General features: G+C 34.4%; 2 protein-coding genes across 5 annotated transcripts; one reads left to right on the forward strand and one right to left on the reverse strand.

Moving 5' to 3' along the window:
• Nucleotides 1–718: 718 nt before the first annotated feature.
• LOC122622908 (zwei Ig domain protein zig-8) lies at nucleotides 719–13,653 on the reverse strand. 3 transcript variants are annotated; one of them, XM_043801604.1, is made up of 8 exons: nucleotides 13,587–13,653; nucleotides 6,053–6,168; nucleotides 4,171–4,381; nucleotides 3,633–3,686; nucleotides 3,480–3,579; nucleotides 3,236–3,423; nucleotides 3,001–3,180; nucleotides 719–834 (listed from the first exon to the last, which is right to left on the reverse strand). In XM_043801604.1, exons 1-7 carry the CDS (start codon nucleotides 13,636–13,638, stop codon nucleotides 3,044–3,046), a joined length of 858 nt encoding a protein of 285 aa, XP_043657539.1. In that variant the 5' UTR covers nucleotides 13,639–13,653; the 3' UTR covers nucleotides 719–834; nucleotides 3,001–3,043. The 3 variants fall into 3 exon arrangements, with proteins under 3 accessions (XP_043657539.1, XP_043657540.1, XP_043657537.1); XM_043801605.1 differs by lacking the exon at nucleotides 13,587–13,653 and adding an exon at nucleotides 8,065–8,197; XM_043801602.1 differs by lacking the exon at nucleotides 13,587–13,653 and adding an exon at nucleotides 6,718–6,878.
• On the forward strand, nucleotides 8,029–18,231 carry LOC122622900 (rho GTPase-activating protein 6). Of its 2 annotated transcripts, none has more exons than XM_043801560.1 (12): nucleotides 8,029–8,326; nucleotides 12,123–12,277; nucleotides 12,337–12,481; nucleotides 12,857–12,949; nucleotides 13,026–13,183; nucleotides 13,991–14,272; nucleotides 14,335–14,485; nucleotides 14,538–14,823; nucleotides 15,545–15,679; nucleotides 17,541–17,618; nucleotides 17,676–17,854; nucleotides 17,918–18,216. In XM_043801560.1, the coding sequence occupies exons 2-12, from the start codon at nucleotides 12,146–12,148 to the stop codon at nucleotides 18,133–18,135; spliced, it is 1,857 nt and encodes a 618-aa protein (XP_043657495.1). In that variant the 5' UTR covers nucleotides 8,029–8,326; nucleotides 12,123–12,145; the 3' UTR covers nucleotides 18,136–18,216. The 2 variants fall into 2 exon arrangements, with proteins under 2 accessions (XP_043657495.1, XP_043657494.1); XM_043801559.1 differs by lacking the exon at nucleotides 8,029–8,326 and adding an exon at nucleotides 8,522–11,007 and having other exon boundaries at nucleotides 17,918–18,231.
• The last annotated feature ends 240 nt before the right edge of the window (nucleotides 18,232–18,471 follow it).

Genomic DNA, 18,471 nt, shown 5'->3' on the forward strand with positions numbered 1-18,471 from the left:
AACTGGATAAGCGGTTTCGAATGGTTATAATGTTAGTTCATCTGTAAAAAGTAAAAAGCAATGGTGCTCTCGCAATAACCAGTCTTATTTTGGATGCCAAATAACCAGATGTGGTCTAACAACGAATAATAAGGGTAAACGATGCGGTTCCTAGAGGAGGGGTAGGGTCTTAAAGGCAGAAAAAAAAAGGTTTTTACAGATTTTTTTTGGGCATACGGTGAAAGTAAATTTACTTCTGATTATTGTACATTAAAGAGTAGTAATTGAACTATATTCTGTGAAGTGTTGGTTGAAAAATATTAAAACAATTTTCAATTTTGACCGAATGGCAGCAATTCTTCGCAGGCGCCTCAGAAAAAATACATTTTGCGGTGTACGTCATACCTCAGCACTGGATCATCTGATATGAAATAACCAAAGTTTTTCCATCAATTTTTATGTTCCTCTAGGTATTTCTGTCAAGTTTTTCCATTTTTTTTTAAATTTGTGAACTTTTTACAAGACTTAAAAGTGAAAATACCGATTTTTGGACAAAATTCATGACTATTGTTGCTTATAATAAAAAAATTTAAATCAAAAACAAAAAATCTCGACAAAGTTACCTAATAAATTATGTAAGGAAATACTGTAAAATACTCTAAAAGCAAACGCGCGCGTACAAATGTATGTATGTATATAGATTCATTATTACTTGCAGGTCTATAACATAAACGAAGGATTTATAATTTATAATAGTTATTTATTTTATAGGACTATAGGAATTACAAGTAGTGTTCGTATTTGTATTAAACAGACCGCAATTTTGAAATGGGCCCTTTCCAAACACGCTGTCATCTGAAAAAAATGTATTTTATATACTAATTAAAAGAAATCAGTAAGGTTTGAAGTTTTTAATGAGTAATCTTAACTTAGGTTGGAAAATATATAATACATAGTTTAGTGACCAAAGAAAATGTTCTTAAGCAAGAAAGTCGATCTTTTCAAATTTGAGAGCATGTCTTTCTGTCATATCGAAAACCTTTCACTTGGTTTTATCTTTGGAAAACCGGTTAAAAATTCGATAGACAATATCAGCATCGTTATGACAAATAAGCGAACGCACATGCATGTGTAAAATGGGTAGAATGCGTATCCCGGCACATCAATTAAAATATAGACCGAAATAACAGAATTACGATCCGCATTCGAAAATTGTAAATGTTGTATTGCGATAAATCTTTACTTGTACAGAACGATGTATAAAATCAGAACCATTCTGCCCAAAAATACACAACACAACTCTATTTGTTAAAACAAGATGACAAGGTGATCCAGATGCTTACTTTAAGTAACATTACTTATGGCTTTTCAATCCGTTGTATCAGTTATCAGGTGGTTATAAACAAGCAAAAGAGTAAATAAATAACAGACAAACATATCCCTTGCTAAACCCGAATAATGCGCCACAAGCCAACGATGTAACATACCTTGGCGTCCACCTTGACGGCTTACATGGCGGAGCTTTGAAAAGTTACTTAAAACTACAGGACAATAGCCTTCTTTGGCCGCTCGCTCGTTCTCCCCCTTTGCATGGGCTTTAAGATCCTCAATTAAAAATCTACGTTTAAGCCAGTGCGGACTTACGGATCCCAGCTATGGAGAAACACGAGTGGCAGCAATATCGACCTTATTCATTCTAAGGCACCTTTGTATTAATTCTAGCCAAGCCCGCCTACAACGTAATGATCAGCCAGCTCAACAATCATAGCCACAACTTCCTATTCAATCAGTAAATTAAAAATATTGAAATATATTTATATTGAAAAAATATATAATAAATGTTATTATCTACATTATTTCTAATGTAGTTAACTTTACTGTTTAATATAATAAACAAATCTTTTTTTTTTTACACTGATCTTTTAACTTTTTAAATTGAGCAATAAGCAATAGGGCATTCCAATTAAAACTGGTAATTATTAAAACAAAATAAATAATATTAATAATAGGGAATATTCTTTTATGATGATAGATCTTGGAGACTTTGGTTTATTTACAGAATATTGTTTCATAAACTAAATATTATTATTGAAAAACCCCTATATATCAAATATTTAAAGTGTGCTTTTGGCGAAGCTAGACGTTTAAAATATTCTATCCTAGAACCTGAACTGTGGAACATTAGCTAAGACGATATTAGCTGAAAATAATTGACGACACATTCCTGGTAGGAGACGCGGATAACTTAGTAGTAGTGATCCCAGCACGCCACTTCCATCCAGGCGGAATGAATATCATGCTGAATGCTTATGAATATCAACAACGCCATTCTAAATGGCTCCGAAGTTTAGGCTGAAATGCTGAGATCCAAAAGCAGACTAGATGCCACTATTGACTGATTAGAGAAGCGTTAGACTTGTTAGCAAGAGAACGTAAGACCCTGTAAGAGGTTCGAAAAGCGGGGAAAATTAAAATATAAGTAATCTTAGATCAAGACCCTTGACCTCTGGAAAAAATGAGGGACAGCGAAGGCACTGAGCACGGCGCGCCGACGCACTCTTCTATGTAAATAAAGCACGCATAGGTCATGGATATTTTAGTTCGTACATACATATATGGACGGGATGGACAAGACCATTGATGCCCCCCGCTGTGTGTATGCAGATGCCGAACTAGACAACGCAAAGCACACAGTGTTCCACTGTGTACGGACAAATTTCGTCAAAAAATATTGTGCCCAAGATGTGTAAAAAAGGAGAGAACTGGAGACTGATTTCCGGTTTTATAAGAGATATTCTTGGGAGAGTGATTTAAAAAGCGGGGGGTATTAGGTGAGTGCGAGCCCAACATTTTCGCCGGTAATATGATAATGATGAACGCATATATTTAAGATAAGAGACACGTTCAATATAATTTGTATTAAAAAAAGAAAAAGATCGAAACGATATTTTTAAAAGTATCCCTAAACTAAACCAGAAAGCGTAATGCGTAAGCGTAATTTTAATGATCTTATCAACTTACCTTAATGTTATTTATATATCATAATGGAAATTCTATTAGTTAGTCATCTCTCTTTAAGATACATATGCTCCTTAAGACTTGAAATATATAACAACACTTTTGCTGATATGATAGTTATCATTGCAGTGTAAGCCCTAATCCGAATGGCAGCACTAGTTTGCATTGCTGCAGGTTGCTCACCTGTTCCAAGTGAAAATTTTAAAAAATTATGAAATTATAATAATTTTGTTCTTACCGGTTAATACATGAACCCTAACAGAAGCTGGAATGGCTCCATTTGGAACACATGTATAGTTTCCAGAGTCCCTTAATGAAGCTCGCGTTAGCATCAGTCGACTCGTGGTTCCTATATCAGTTTTTTCCGTTTCTAAACTTATTCCTCCGCGAAGTGAATCAAAGTCAATAACTGATGAGCCATGATACCTTTTAGATATTAAGATAATTTGTAAAAAGCTCTTTGAAAGCTCCTGGTTTCTTACCAAATCACTGATGGTGCATGGATATTAACTGAGCAAGCCAGGGCAATAGTGCTATCCCGTTTTACATGAATTTCCGTTGATCCAAGAATTTTTGCTCGAGCTGATTTAAAAATCAAAGATAATTTTTATTTGGATCTAGATAAATAGCCTTACATTTTGTGTCGTAAAAGCGCTTCTCAGTTTTTAAGTCTTGGAAGTCATTGCCAGCTGAAAATTTGCACAAAATTAAGTTTAGCACAAGATTTTATGCGTGTAAGCAAATCCATGAATTCTTTGTGAAAATGAGGCCTAAAACAAGAAAGCGGTTCTCAACTATCATAAACCCGTATTCAACTAAATGCAAGTAATGTTTTTTCGTTGTTTTTTAAACAGAAAAGCGTGTGTTTTCGAATCAGCTACATAGCAATCTGATATAAATTTTCTAGCTTTTATGAGTCTTTTGGTTATCAGTTGATATCAGAACCCTTTGTAAGTTGAAAGAGAATCTGAAAGTGTATGTTTAATATATTCACATTTTTATGGGACAACCACAGCAGACATTCGTTTCTTCGTGTATATTTATTCGCACACTCTTATGGTGCGCTTCTCACTATGTGGACCAACATCCAAAAATATTATATATCTTTAATATAAAAACTTTATAATAAAAGCCGGAGCTAACTACATTTTCTATTTAAATATTCATATATACCTATTATTTGCAGACAAATCGCTAAGTTTATTTTAGGCTCAGTATTCACTTGACACTCATATACGCCGCTGTCTCGTGGCTGTGCATAATCGATTTTTAAGTCCCAATCTTCACTGCCTGGTGGATGTATTACAGAAAATCGTTGATCGCCGGTGTACGTATAAATGTTCGTTGTAAGAATGTGAAGGTCCCGCTTACGCATCCATGATACCTAAAATAATAATAAAAGTATTTATTAATTTTATTTAATAGATAAACAATTTCGGGACAAGGAAAAGCAATATAGTCGATTCCTTGGCTATATGATCACCGCTATAAAAATCATTCGGAAAAAAAAATTGGCTTTTACGGTCTTCAGCGTGTTAAGCCCCTCTATTCGCCAGACCCCGACAGAATCTCCGGCTGTGTGCTTGGATTCTGTGCCAAAGCCTTGTGCAAGCCTCTAGTACTATTGTTTACCTTATCTCTGGAATCTTCGTAGGTCCCCCATATATGGAAAGAGTCCTTTGTGATCCTTCTCCATAAAAAGAGGTAACAAATAGTGGATGCAAGTCACATCCGGTGTCCCACAAGGGAGCCACTGTGGTCCGCTCCGTTTTATCTTATATATTACTAATGAATAAAACATTCGCGTGTACTTAGGTATGGTCCCGTGATAACGTACTAAACTTTAATGGCTCGAAGTGTAAAGTTATGACCTGTCGCGTCAACCCAAGACACGCGATTTACACTCCAGTAGCTGCTCTTCGAAAAAAGAATAACACGGGTTAATGATCTGCTTGGTGTTCTTCTGGACCCTAAACAAACATTTTTATACCATATTTCGTCTTTCATGTCCGGAGTCTATCATTGTAAAAATAACTTTGAGTTGCATGACCAGAGTATTATGTTCTGACTATAACAGACTTTATCCCATAATATATGAATCTTTTTGGTTAGATATAGACAAGCTTGCTAGAATAATTTAGGTCTTAAAACATTTTTAATTTTCACATATTTAATTTGCATATTGTCTCTAAAACAAGCTTGTTCACTAGAAATGGAAGATAATCCCCACGCAAACTCAAGAGGATAGTGGAAAAGGGGGAGCGAAGGGACAGCGCGTGAGAGCGGAATGAAGGCTTCGGGAGAAAACTGGTACTCGACATTGCCTTCAGAAATAAAACGTTATTTTAGTGTGAACCCATATATTGTTCAAATTGAAGTCTCAAAGTCGAAGAGACGTCTATTCAACGTGTGACTAAATGTATCAAGAGAGAACGCTATAGTTGTGTTCCCCCGACTATGTAATACCCGTTACTCAGCTAGTGAAAGCGCGAAGGAGGCACTTCAACACTGACAGTTTTTGGCGGATTGTGGGCGTTAGAGGGGGCTTGGCAAAACGTTTTTTGGCAAATCGATAGAAATTAGCAAGACTAATAAAACTATGAAAAACAATTAAAACATTTTCCAAAAGTGTGGGAAATTAGCAAGACTAATAAAACTATGAAAAACAATTAAAACATTTTCCAAAAGTGTGGGCGTGAAAAAAAGTTTTTCTGCAGATCGATGAAAATTTACATTACTAACAAAAAAATTTAAAAAAAATCTAAACATTTTTTAAAAGTGTGGGCGTGGCAGTTTTGGGCGGTGTGTGCGTTACAACAAACCTTCGCTGCGTCTAGTCTCTGGAGTCTTTATGGTTAATCTCAACTTTCAAGCTTTCGTAGTTCCTGAGATCTCGACGTTCATACGGACAGACGGACATGGCCAGATCAACTGATCCTGATCAAGAATATATCAATGAATCTAGTATACCCTTTTACTCTACGAGTAATGGGTATAACATTTTGTTGTTACTTGTAAAAAAACCAAAAAAAAAAAATTACATATTAAAACTTACCGTTCGATTTCCTTTATTCTTCACCCGACATCTTAAAATTGCGATTTCGTCGATGACGGCCGACACATTTCTTGGGCTGATATCATCAAAGTAAGGTCGCTCAGAATTGGTTAGGTCTAAAAAGAATTTGTATTTTATGTAAAACCAAAATGGAAGCTAAATTCCTTATGCGAAGTTTATTTACCCTTTCGGTTTGAAATGAAATATAATAATAAATAAAATACGAAGACGAAGTTTTTAAATTTAATTCGCTGTCACTGTGGACGCTAGTGCCGATCAAGACAAAGAGCATCAGGAAGTGTGATTGCGACAAATGTTGCACAAAAAAAAAAAAGATCAGAAAATGCGGTAAAACAAAAGATTTAGGTTGGAAACATTGAAATCGTTGTCATCTGTTAAAATCCGAAGTTCCTTCCGTTTTCAGATTTCAGGTAATAGAAATACAGGTATTAGAAATAATGTTAAGCAACAATATCTGTAATTATTTACGAGCCTTCTTTTTGTATTCAAATTTTTAAATCGTTTCAAGTTTGTAATGCATAAAATTTTCCTATTATACACTCTGCAATAGGAAATGAGTCCAACGAAAATTTAAATAATCTCCGCAAGGTTAAAGGCATAAATATTATTCCAGAGGTAAGTTTTAAATTTAAAATAAATCTTACCATTTAGGGTTAAATATGAAGTTGCACTAATATTCTGACACCATATATTTAAATTTAAGACTAAAATAATGAATGGTTTGATTTTAATTGGCGAATTATCCGAAAATGTGGCATGTTTGCCACGAGACATGTTGCTTTAATTCATTTGTCTTTCACATATATGCTTTTCTTTGAATATACTTTCACATACCTATGTAATAATGTTAAATGTTAAGTATTAAATTAAGTTAAATAATATACACACACGAGAACACTTATTGACACAAGATTTCTTTATTTATAACAACTCTGAATCAGCCTTCCTATTTTCAACCTTTTAATGGATTTATATAATATTCTGTTAAAGGGGTTTGGTTTTGACATCGGTGTTTTTCAGATAAATACAATTATTTTTGCTGGCTTGAATCTTTATAAAATGTTTTCAGTTCTAACACGTATTTCGTTGGCATCGACAATCATTTTTTCTATGGTAAGCTCTTATCAACCCCTAAACAGCGCTTTTTAATGTTTCTGCAAGTACGACTTGTATACAGATTTGTGTTATTCTGCACCCCTGAAAATATACGCGCATGCCCATTGTCACATATGTTTGCTGCCGTACAATTTTGGAGATTATTCACTAATTTAAAATTGCGGAGGTTACAATTAATTATTATACCCGTTACTCGTAGAGTAAAAGGGTATACTAGATTCGTTGAAAAGTATGTAACAGGCAGAAGGAAGCGTTTCCGACCATATAAAGTATATATATTCTTGATCAGGATCAATAGCCGAGTCGATCTGGCCATGTCCGTCTGTCCGTCCGTCTGTCCGTCTGTCTGTCCGTCTGTCTGTCCGTCTGTCTGTCCGTCTGTCTGTCCGTCTGTCTGTCCGTCTGTCTGTCCGTCTGTCTGTCCGTCTGTCTGTCCGTCTGTCTGTCCGTCCGTATGAACGTCGAGATCTCAGGAACTACAAAAGGTAGAAAGTTGAGACTAAGCATATAGACTCCAGAGACATAGACGCAGCGCAAGTTTCTCGATTCATGTTGCCACGCCCACTCTAACGCCCACAAACCGCCAAAAACTGTATGTGCTGAAGACTCTCCTTCGCACTTCCACTAGCTGAGTAACGGGTATCAGATAGTCGGGGAACTCGACTATAGCGTTCTCTCTTGTTTTTATCTGAAATTTAATTTTTTGAGGATTAGTGTCAGTTAGTTACGGCCAAGAAGGGGCACACAATAAAATTATCTTTCGCTCTATTGCAGGCTTGCCCCGTCTTCGTCAACCTTTCGGTATTTCTTATTGAAAATCAATTTTTAATTCCAAAAATAGCTTCATAAAGGTAGAACTATAACTTTTCAATTACCAGCTTCCATAGAACCTGATCCATATGGAAAATGACACGCATCGAACTAAAGATCATATACACTCTGCAAATGTGGTCAAATTCTTTACTTTAGAAGATAACACCGTATCCGGTTAGCGCATTTTCGAAATTTATCATTCACAGCAGTCGCATTATTTGTTATTACAATACTTAAATTGAAAATGAAAATACAAATTCAAAAATTGTTTAGATATTCACCAACAGGTTTGTCTGGTATAAGCACGGCGATTGGGAAAATAAGGTATGTATATTTTATACATATATGATTGCTGTCTTGTTTGTAAATATACATTTAAAAAGTGTCCATATTCTTGTGTGTTTTGAGAACATTTATATGTATGTACATTTCTATACTAGTCGTACACAAGCGGAAAGCTTGTGTACCATAAATACATTCAAAATAATATCTCGTAAACTTCGAAATATTTTTATGTATTTTTCTGAAAATACTGTTCCTTCTCTTAATATGTACACGCTATCTCGTCATGGATTTGGTGTTGTTTTGCGAGTTCTTATGTTTAACAGTGTCTAAAGTGCAAATCAATAATATAACGTATTAAAATAAAACCTAACAAATAAATAATCATAAACCGCAACCTGGCTAAGTTACTTTCTGTTAATAAAGTTATGCAAGAGTACTGTTTATTCCAGAATCCAACATTAATATTGTGTACTTTGAAATATATATAAAATCACTCACATATGTAGATACCAATTCTATTGTATATGTATGCTATTTTCCCTTAGAAAAGCAAATATATGCATTTATAAATAAATTGGTGTGTTTACCTAGCATATTACTTTTAAAATCTCCGTATAAATGTTAACCTACCTTCTGAAAATATGTGATGTGCAAATGCGCTGACAATTAATATGTATCAATTAATAAGTGTCAAACCTAAAAATGTGTACTTCGAACCCCTGTATATACAATAAAAAGGTACAAAGACCTATTGGTATTTATTTATAAGATACCATCTTTAATCTATCTGTCAACGTAAAATATGGAATTTCCAAAAAAACACGAAAAATCTGTGAACTATTTGACGACATTGAGAAGTCCCATGGCGGTCGTAAAAAAAAGGTCAGGGCCGTTGGATATAGCACTTGACGAAGTGAACGACGGTACAGCCGTATCAAAAATATGGTCGTTGCCATTAGAAGACCCACATTGTCCAGATGCCTTCAGCATGCGTAAGCCAGTGAATTTTGGGAGTAAGCTCTTTGAAGGAGCTTCTTCTCCAAATAAACTGCGACGACGCAGCGCAAAAGACAAGGAAAAAAAACGCGAGCGCTGGCTTCTAACTCGAAAAACTTGGAGATATATGACAGATGCAGGCCGCAAGCTAATTCCCGATGGTTATCAAACTGGGTCAGGTAATCATGACCTAATTAAAGATCAATTTCAACGGGTGTGTTTATCTGAACCAAGTTTTATTTTATGGAGTCGAAGAACATCATATCCAGGAGCATTCAGCAGTTCTAAGCGGAGATTAAAACCATTGTCGAGGCACGCAAGTGCCAGCCGCAGAAAACATGCAGTAGATGCAACAAAAGATTATCATATTGCCGATCGAGTCATCGAATTATTGCAGACGTATCTTCAACTTCGTGATGCATACAAAACCACAACATTACTTGGAACTAAAACGGTTCGGCCAGACCAAACATCATCTCCTAGTGCACAAAGGCCTAACTTTAAAAACAAGAGTGACAACCATCAAGTAATGTCATCCGACACATCGATTCAAAGCGAGCTTTTGTCCTATCTTAAATTGTTATCTAATAGCCCTATATTTGCACATGAGGGAGTTCAGTTTAAGTTTGGCAATGCACCACTAGACATTCTCGAAGACAAAGTTCTTTTGAAGAAAATCTATAGTGCACTTAAGAAACAGCAGCTTCATCGAACGCTACATTCCAATGATCCGTATAAAGATAATATTTCGACTTCATTGTCTTGCTTATTAAAAACTGGAATGCAATTATCTAGAGGTAACACTGATATAAACAATAAGTTACTACATGAAAATTTCGTATGTCTTAAGAATTGTGATACTACCCCCATTTTATCAAGCGCAAAAATAGAACTTTATTTAGATCTCTATAAGGTTCCACAAAACGTTGAGTTTAAAAACGAATGCCACTCAAACGGACATATCGTTGAGAGAATCCTAAAAACCTGTGGAACTCAAACGAATTTTATTCAACTTAGCGAGCTAAAAAATTTGGCGCAGCAGTACAACCCTATGGTTAAAAATTGCGATACTACCTTAAATTTATTAGAAGAGCCAAATAAAAAAGACTGTTTAAAAACTTCAAATTTAATAAGTAGGAAAAGTTCAATTGACGAAGATATTTCTCAATCAGTTAGCGATACGATTAAACGGTATTTAAACATGGCAAGAAAAAAAAGTATGCAGGATTCTGACTCAAACCGATTTAAATCGATTAACTATGATAAGAACTTGAGAAATATCAAAGCAAAGGGCGCAATAAATCCACCGGGAATAAGTGCAGGATTACACAAGGCTGTACAAACTTTAAATGCTTGGCCTCTCATAGCTTTGGATTTTATACGGGGAAACGAATGTTCTTCAAGTCTTAAAAACGCTCACTTAGAATGGTTAAGATTAGAGGATGAACGAAGTCAGATACATTTAGAGTGGGAAAAAAATCTAACAGAAATAAGGAGTAAAGTGCACACAAATCCACAAATTGCTAGTCCGGGAAACAGCCATACGTATTCCAAGTGCGCTTCTGCACCTACTTCGCCGACTAGTCATTCAAAGTTAGAAAAGGCTATAAAGACTTCCAGCGGAATAATCTCTTCAAGTTCTCAATTTATTTTAAATATTTGGCACGGACATAGCAATGCTGGAAACAATTTTAACACATTTACAGACAAATTTCTGGATTCAAGTAAGTATACATGCATATTGTTTATATTATTTATATACCGTTTGAGTAAGGTCTAAACTAAGCAAAACAGAACGCCCTACTCTGGTGCCTGGGTTCGATTTGAACTAGATTTTGGTGTTCATTGACGTTTTTTTATTATTATTATTATTTAAGAATCTGGGCGCAAAAATATGATAGTTGCAAAGAGTTAAAATAAAAATTTTCTGTACCAGATCTGTTACCAGATTTGGATATTAAATAATAACTGTCTACCTTTTAAAACATGCAGGCAAACTTATTAAAAAAATTCAAAAGGAATGTGTTTGAGGTTTAACTGTGGTTTTATGTATAGAAGATGTGTTTAATATTTCACAATAATCTAAACCGATAAATTAGAATTTGTGGAAAATATTTTCAATCTATCTCCTTCTCTCAAAATCTTTACTATAACGCAATGGTAGATTCGTTCACTGCTATAATACTCAAAACAAGAGAGAACGCCGTAGTCGAGTTCCTTGACTATCAGATACCCGTTACTCAACTAGTAGAAGGGCAAACGAGAAAAAATAATTGTTTATCATATCGACAGAAATTTGAATTTGAAAAGGCAAATAATAACATTTTTACAAATTTCAACACATTTTTCAAAATGTGTTGGAAGTTTTGGACGGTTTAAGGGCGACACATTCCATAATTTGCACTGGGTATATGTCTCTGGAATCTGAATGCTTAATCTAAATCATCTAGCATTTATATTTCCTGAGATGTCGACGTTCTTACCAGCGGACAGAGGAACGGACATGTACAGATCCTGATGAAAAATATATATAGTTTATATGGTCGGAAACGCTTCCTTCTACCTGTTACATACTTTTCAACAAATTATTATATCCTTTTACTCTACGAGTAACGGTTATACAAATATTTTTTGATTTTAAAGTAAACATGATGCAAAATGTACAGTCCTTGTAAAAAATCGTTTATTTTACTTTTTTGAGATGGAAGGATCAATGGAAGTGTAACTAGGTAATGTCCACTTTGAGTTAAATATTATAATAAAGTTACCAAAAAACATATCAGGTAGGGTATAACATTGTAACTTCCTCCCAATTACCTTGACTTACTACCAATTTTAGATCAGGGTCATGCAACGGCAAGTATGCAGAAGTCAAAATCGTTATCTAATGTGGGCCAATTTGTAACAAAACGAATGTGGCGGAGTCGATCCAAAAGCCAAAATAAACGGAGTTTCTCTAACAACTGTACACCAACTCTAAAATGGTATCCGTCGGTGAGAAAATTAAACTTGAAATTGAAATTAAATACAAAACCTTTTCAAATCAATTTCAGGAGAATTATTTATGGATTTCAGAGTCTGGCGAATCTTTTCAAATAGTGGAGACAAATCTAACAAGGCTGTCAAAAACAGAATCAGATATAGTAAAAAATGTTGCATTAGAAAAAATTCAGGAACTAAATATTGGAAATATTGAAGGTTAGTTAAAATTAACATTTGTAAAATTGTAATCACTATAAAGTAATTGTATTTCTGAAAGGATGACCTGCGGAATCGATCTAAACCTGTCCGTTCAGTTATTGTAAATTATGTAACATGTAGATGGATCACTAGTCGAGTTGATCTGTCCATGTCCGTCTGTCCGTCCGTATGCTCGTCGAGATCTAATCATACCCACACATTCTAACGCCCAAGAATTATATTAAATTATATTTTTTATTAATCTTGTATGAGGATTGTCATGAGGTGTTTTTTGGGAAAATTCTAATAGTTCATAATAAATACAAAATAATTTATATTTTTATTTAATTATTATATGTATATTTTAAAAATAAAGCTTACCATGTTTTATAGATTTAAAGATATTGTCACAAAAACGACAAGCTGCACCTAAAAAAAAATCCTTGACTACAAGCTTTTTTGATAATGGAAAGAAGTATGATCACAGTAAGTGAATTTATACATACAGTCTACTATTATTAATCACAATTTTAAAAATAATTGTAACTATTTATATTTTAAGATGCTCGCACAGTATTGTTCGGAACTTCTTTGGAATGTTGCTTAGCAAGAGACAGACAACGAAAAGTTTATATAGAAGACCGATCGAAGTATTCACTAATGTCAGTGTTTCGTGGAAGCGGTGGTAGCCCAGGAAGTGTTTTGAAGCTTAATGATAATGTAAGTGTTATAACTCCGACAATTTTTTTAAATGTATCTATTTTATACAATCTATAAAAAAATTCAGAGTATTTCCGTTGTTGCTAAGTCCTGGTTCTTATAAACGAACACATGCACAAGCTGAGCTTACCGCACAGTTTTAATTGATTATATAATATATCGGTTAGAAACAAAGAACTAAGAAGAATTTTCAAATTAAAACTTAAAGCGACTCCCAATAAGATAGTGGAAGTGTTTATACTATTTAAAGGGCAGTCATATTCCTTAAGAAGATGGCGCTTTAAGTCCCGCTAATTGAGCAATACCTAGCCAAGTTTTATTTGCCCTATCCTTTAAGTGTCCTAGCTCTTTAGACTCCCTAGAAGTTGTTATATGTATAAATGTATGTAATATGTACACTTACCGGATATATACTTTACCTCGTCCTGTAGTGTTTTTTTGTTGATATTATACATACATAGGAATAGGTAGAACTATCGTAATTTCGTATAATAAAGTTGCTTAACACAAATAAAATGATTTCAGTTTTAATAAAAGACCGGGTTGTTTTCAGACAGAAAAAAACAAGGAGAACAAAATTTCTAAATTTCTTTTGGTATGTGGTTAGAAATTTCTTTAATATAGACATGGCATAAACAACGTTCCAAACTAAAAGAACCCCAAAACTTGGTTAACAGTAGATCTAAATTTTAAAAACACATTATAGTTATAAAAACTACATTTTTTTATGATTTAATGGAGATTGGTACAGTTAGCCTTCAAGTTATATCAAAAATATAAAATGTTAAATGTATGTTCCTTTTTTAGGTCAGGTCATGTGAAAGCTTACCATCAAAGTCTCTTGAATACGGAACTACGGACCTCTCTGAATATTCTAGAGGTTCCTTTACAAATATATCAAAGCCTTTAGCATCGCTATCTCATTCTGAAATTGAACACAATGAAATGAATTTCGTTAAGTCATATCAAGAACCATCAAAATTAATGGTACCAATATTCGTAAACACCTGTATTGATTATTTAGAAGAGAAAGGATTAAAACAGGTTGGGCTCTTTCGGGTGAGCACATCCAAAAAACGAGTAAATCAAGTAAGTTTGGAACATTCATTAAAAAAGTGTCTTCATATTTCTATCTCTGTTTTCTTTACTAGTTGCGAGAGAAATTCGATAAAGATATTAATTTTGGAATTTCTGTTGACACATGCCCACATGATGTAGCCACACTGCTTAAAGAATTTCTACGTGATCTTCCGGAACCACTACTTTGCAACACACTCTATTTAACGTTTTTAAAAACACAACGCATGTATTGTAAACTTGCGTAAGCATTCAGCATTAATCAAACGATTTTCAGGTATTCGGAATCGACGATTGCAACTAGAGGCTATATCACATTTGATAAGACTACTTCCCGTACCACACAGAGACACGTTGTATGTCTTACTAGTATTTCTAGCTAAAGTGGCATCACGCAGCGATGATATATGGTCTACTGATGGATGTTGCTTAACTCTGGGAAATAAAATGGATAGCAATAATCTAGCCACAGTATTTGCTCCAAATATTTTGCGTAGCACTCTTTTAACATTTTCAAGGGATAAAGAGCAAGAAAATATGAGCGATGCAATTAATGTCGTAAGGTTAGTCAAATATAATACTTGTCTGTTGCCTCAATTTATTATTACGTAATTTTTAAGACATTTTGAAGCCCTAACCCAATCTACTACCTCGTAAAATGTTTGCTAGGTTTCTTAATGTATTATAAATAAAAAATAGTTCAAGAACAAGAAAGAACGCTATAGTCGCGTTCCCTGTCTATCAGATACTCATCAAATTTCAATATTTGTCGGCATTTTTATGGAGAGTGGGGAAATTAAAAAATAAAGGTAAAAAATTACCAAATTATTTTTGATATACCGACAGAACAAAAGTGTGATCTAAACCAGGACATACCCATGATTTGTCTAATCATTTTGAGATTAGGAAATTTGCCTTTAGATATAGATAACGACCTAGATAATGTACATATGTATGTGTAATGTAATGAAATGTAATGTAATGACATTACGATGTCTTTGGATCAAAGGAAACTTATTCACATCTACACAAAACTCTTAAATTAATATTATTATTAAATAAATATATTATTATATGTATAAGAATACATAAATTCTTTTTAAGAGCTCAATAAAATAAATAATATTGACTGTATGACAATTGCATTGTTAGTGCACGGTTACACTAACACATAACATTTTCTAATATATCTTTTTAAATTATCTCAACTGCAAAGTCTTAAAAATTGTTTTGACAACAAATTTTATATATGTTACTTTTCTTTCAAATTATTGTTTTTGCCAGAACCATGATAAATCACTATGAAGAACTTTTCAAGATATCAGCAGAATTACTGAATGCCATTTATACGCAAGGGCTGGAAGATTGCCCCGAAAAGTTATATGAGCTCATTTCAACGAAAGTAAATGGATCCGAATGGTAAGTTCTGATTAAAAATATGCATTTGTGTTTTGTGCATTAGTTTTTATACCCGTTACTCGTAGAGTAAAAGGGTATACTAGATTCGTTGAAAAGTATGTAACAGGCAGAAAGAAGCGTTTCCGACCATATAAAGTATATATATTCTTGATCAGGATCAGTAGCCGAGTCGATTTGGCCATGTCCGTCTGTCCGTCCGTATGAACGTCGAGATCTCAGGAACTACAAAAGCTAAGATTAAGCATACAGACTCCAGGGACATAGACGCAGCGCAAGTTTGTCGATTCATGTTGTCACGCCCTCTCTAACGCCCACAAACCGCCCAAAGCTGCCACGCCCACACTTTTGAAAAATGTTTTGATATTTTTCATATTTGTATTAGTCTTGTAAATTTCTATCGATTTGCCAAAACACTTTTTGCCATGCCCACTCTAACCCCCACAAAACCGCCAAAAACTGTATGTGCTGAAGACTCTCCTTCGCACTTCCACTAGCTGAGTAACGGGTATCAGATAGTCGGGGAACTTGACTATAGCGTTCCCTCTTGTTTATAATTGGAATAAGGCGTCGATCGGTTATTTTCTATTCTAATACTAAGTTTATATTTTCTTGATCGATTTAGTAGCTGAAATAAAGGTGTCAATCTTTTCCCCAAACAGAGCTGTTTATTTCAATACACTCATACAAAAGATTATAAAAAATAAAAAATATAAAATTTTCAGGCCAAATACAATATCTAAAATTTAAATATTCGGAAAGCGTTACCAACATTTGTATCATTCACTTTCTATAGGAGAGTGTCGAATAGGTAAATTTGGAATAAAAAAGTATGGTCGATGAGGGGTCAAGATCGACAACGTTCGAAAATGATTGAAGGTCTTTAGCCTCACCTTTAAACTCGTTAGACTCTTTTTTGAAAAATACGCGAAAGAGTAAAAAAAAACGAATTGTTTTTTTATTTTTGGTGATATTTGTTGTATTTAGACATTATTTATTTTGAAACACATAACGATAGCATATGTTCTTCAGGTATTTAGCTAAAATATGGTAAACCGAATTGGAGGAGCAAACCCAGCTTTTCCTGATTCCGTTGTACTTACTAATATATACATTTTATTTTAGGCTATACGCCTAGGATCTCGTCTTTGTGGTTAATTGATCTCATTGGCTGTTTTGTCGGAGGCATGGACTCCTTGCCGTACATTTTGAGACTTTTTGTATATTGCTTTTGATTGTCAGTCTTCCTTCACGAGGCGCATTCTTGACTTCGCCTTATCATTACAGTCCCGGACTCTGAAATCCTGGAACTTTTTATAGGATTGGAGCGAAGATGTCCTCTCTGGGTTCTCTGGACTTCTTGACTTTGAAATGTCCACTTTTCACTTTCGACCGAAATCCTTGGCTCTTAAGACGGTCTCCTCCCGATAACGACACCTTCTTTGATTGACACCTTCCGCGAATTAAGCACCTTATCAGGGGGCTGAGGTCTATTTATACCGGCATAGAGCTTTCTCTGGACTACTCCGGTCATCAGTTTCATAGGCCAAGTGTTGCCACCTAGCAGTTATGTTTTCGTATTTCCCCTATTTTGGGAGTCAATACCCTGTTGATTAACTGCGCTCATTACTCGAGTAGAATTTCCATGTGAACGATTGCGGCCGCTGGACTGGTCATCAGACACTCGTTTATTGTCGAACTGCATTTTCTTTTTTGCTTTCCGTCTGACTCAACGAGACAGTTGCACCGATTCCCCTGCTTTAGATTCTGGCTGGTTTTATGTGTGAAACTTCAAAATACTACAAATATGGTTTAAGTAGCAATAATTATGTATGTTTCTAATGAACTTAACGCTATTATTTAGGCCCCAACAGCAAATAGATGACCCTCAACCAAGCAGTTTATCGAATGTCGCTTTTGAAACGCCCATCGAAGGAAAGCGGTTTGTATATATAAATGTCTTTTTATAATAATATTGTGTTACATTACAAAATTTAAGGAATGACAATATCAACGATTTAAACAACATTGACTTAAAAAATTGGCAAGATAAGCCAACAGATCATAGTCATCCGGCTGAAAGTCATAATGAAAATTTAGAGATTCTCACCGCTAGTCTCAAAATATCTGTTCCTGAACAAAGTCACATAAGTCCCAAAGAGTCTATAAAAAACCAAGGTAAATATATAGTTATTAATCGTAATCCAATACTGACTCTATTTTTCATTTTTTTTAACATAGAACTTAAAACGTCATACAAAAAGCCTAATTCTAGCCACCTAGCCAATATATCAGATGTCGGTGTCAAGACATTAGGGGCAGATGACGACGAGAATAAAATTAAAATACCTACATCTAACAACTTCTTTGGCATCCATAAACAGAATATTCCCAAAAAAACAACGTATAAGCGACAGCATCTAATTTCGAGCTCAAGACGAATAAACCAAGAACCATAGATAACACTTATAATAATTTATAAAATTGTTTAACAAATAATAGTGTTTTTAAAAAATGTATATACTCCTGCTGTTTTTGATGAATTATATATTTCCCACTTTTAAATAGAGCTAATGAGCAGGTTAACCGCATCACAACAGAAATTAGCACTGCTTTTGAACATCGTGTATATTCCAAAGCTTTATTCCTAGACCTTGCACAAGCATTTGACAGAGTAAGGTGGTTGGACTTCTGTTTAAAATAAGCAAACTGCTGACTCAAAATACAGAAAGGCTTCTAAGGTTATACCTGTAGGAAAGAGTTTTCGTTATAAGATGGAGTTCAAGCACTTCAAG

This window comes from Drosophila teissieri, chromosome 4 (genome assembly GCF_016746235.2).
Source record: "Drosophila teissieri strain GT53w chromosome 4, Prin_Dtei_1.1, whole genome shotgun sequence".
In the NCBI taxonomy this organism is placed as follows: domain Eukaryota; kingdom Metazoa; phylum Arthropoda; class Insecta; order Diptera; family Drosophilidae; genus Drosophila; species Drosophila teissieri.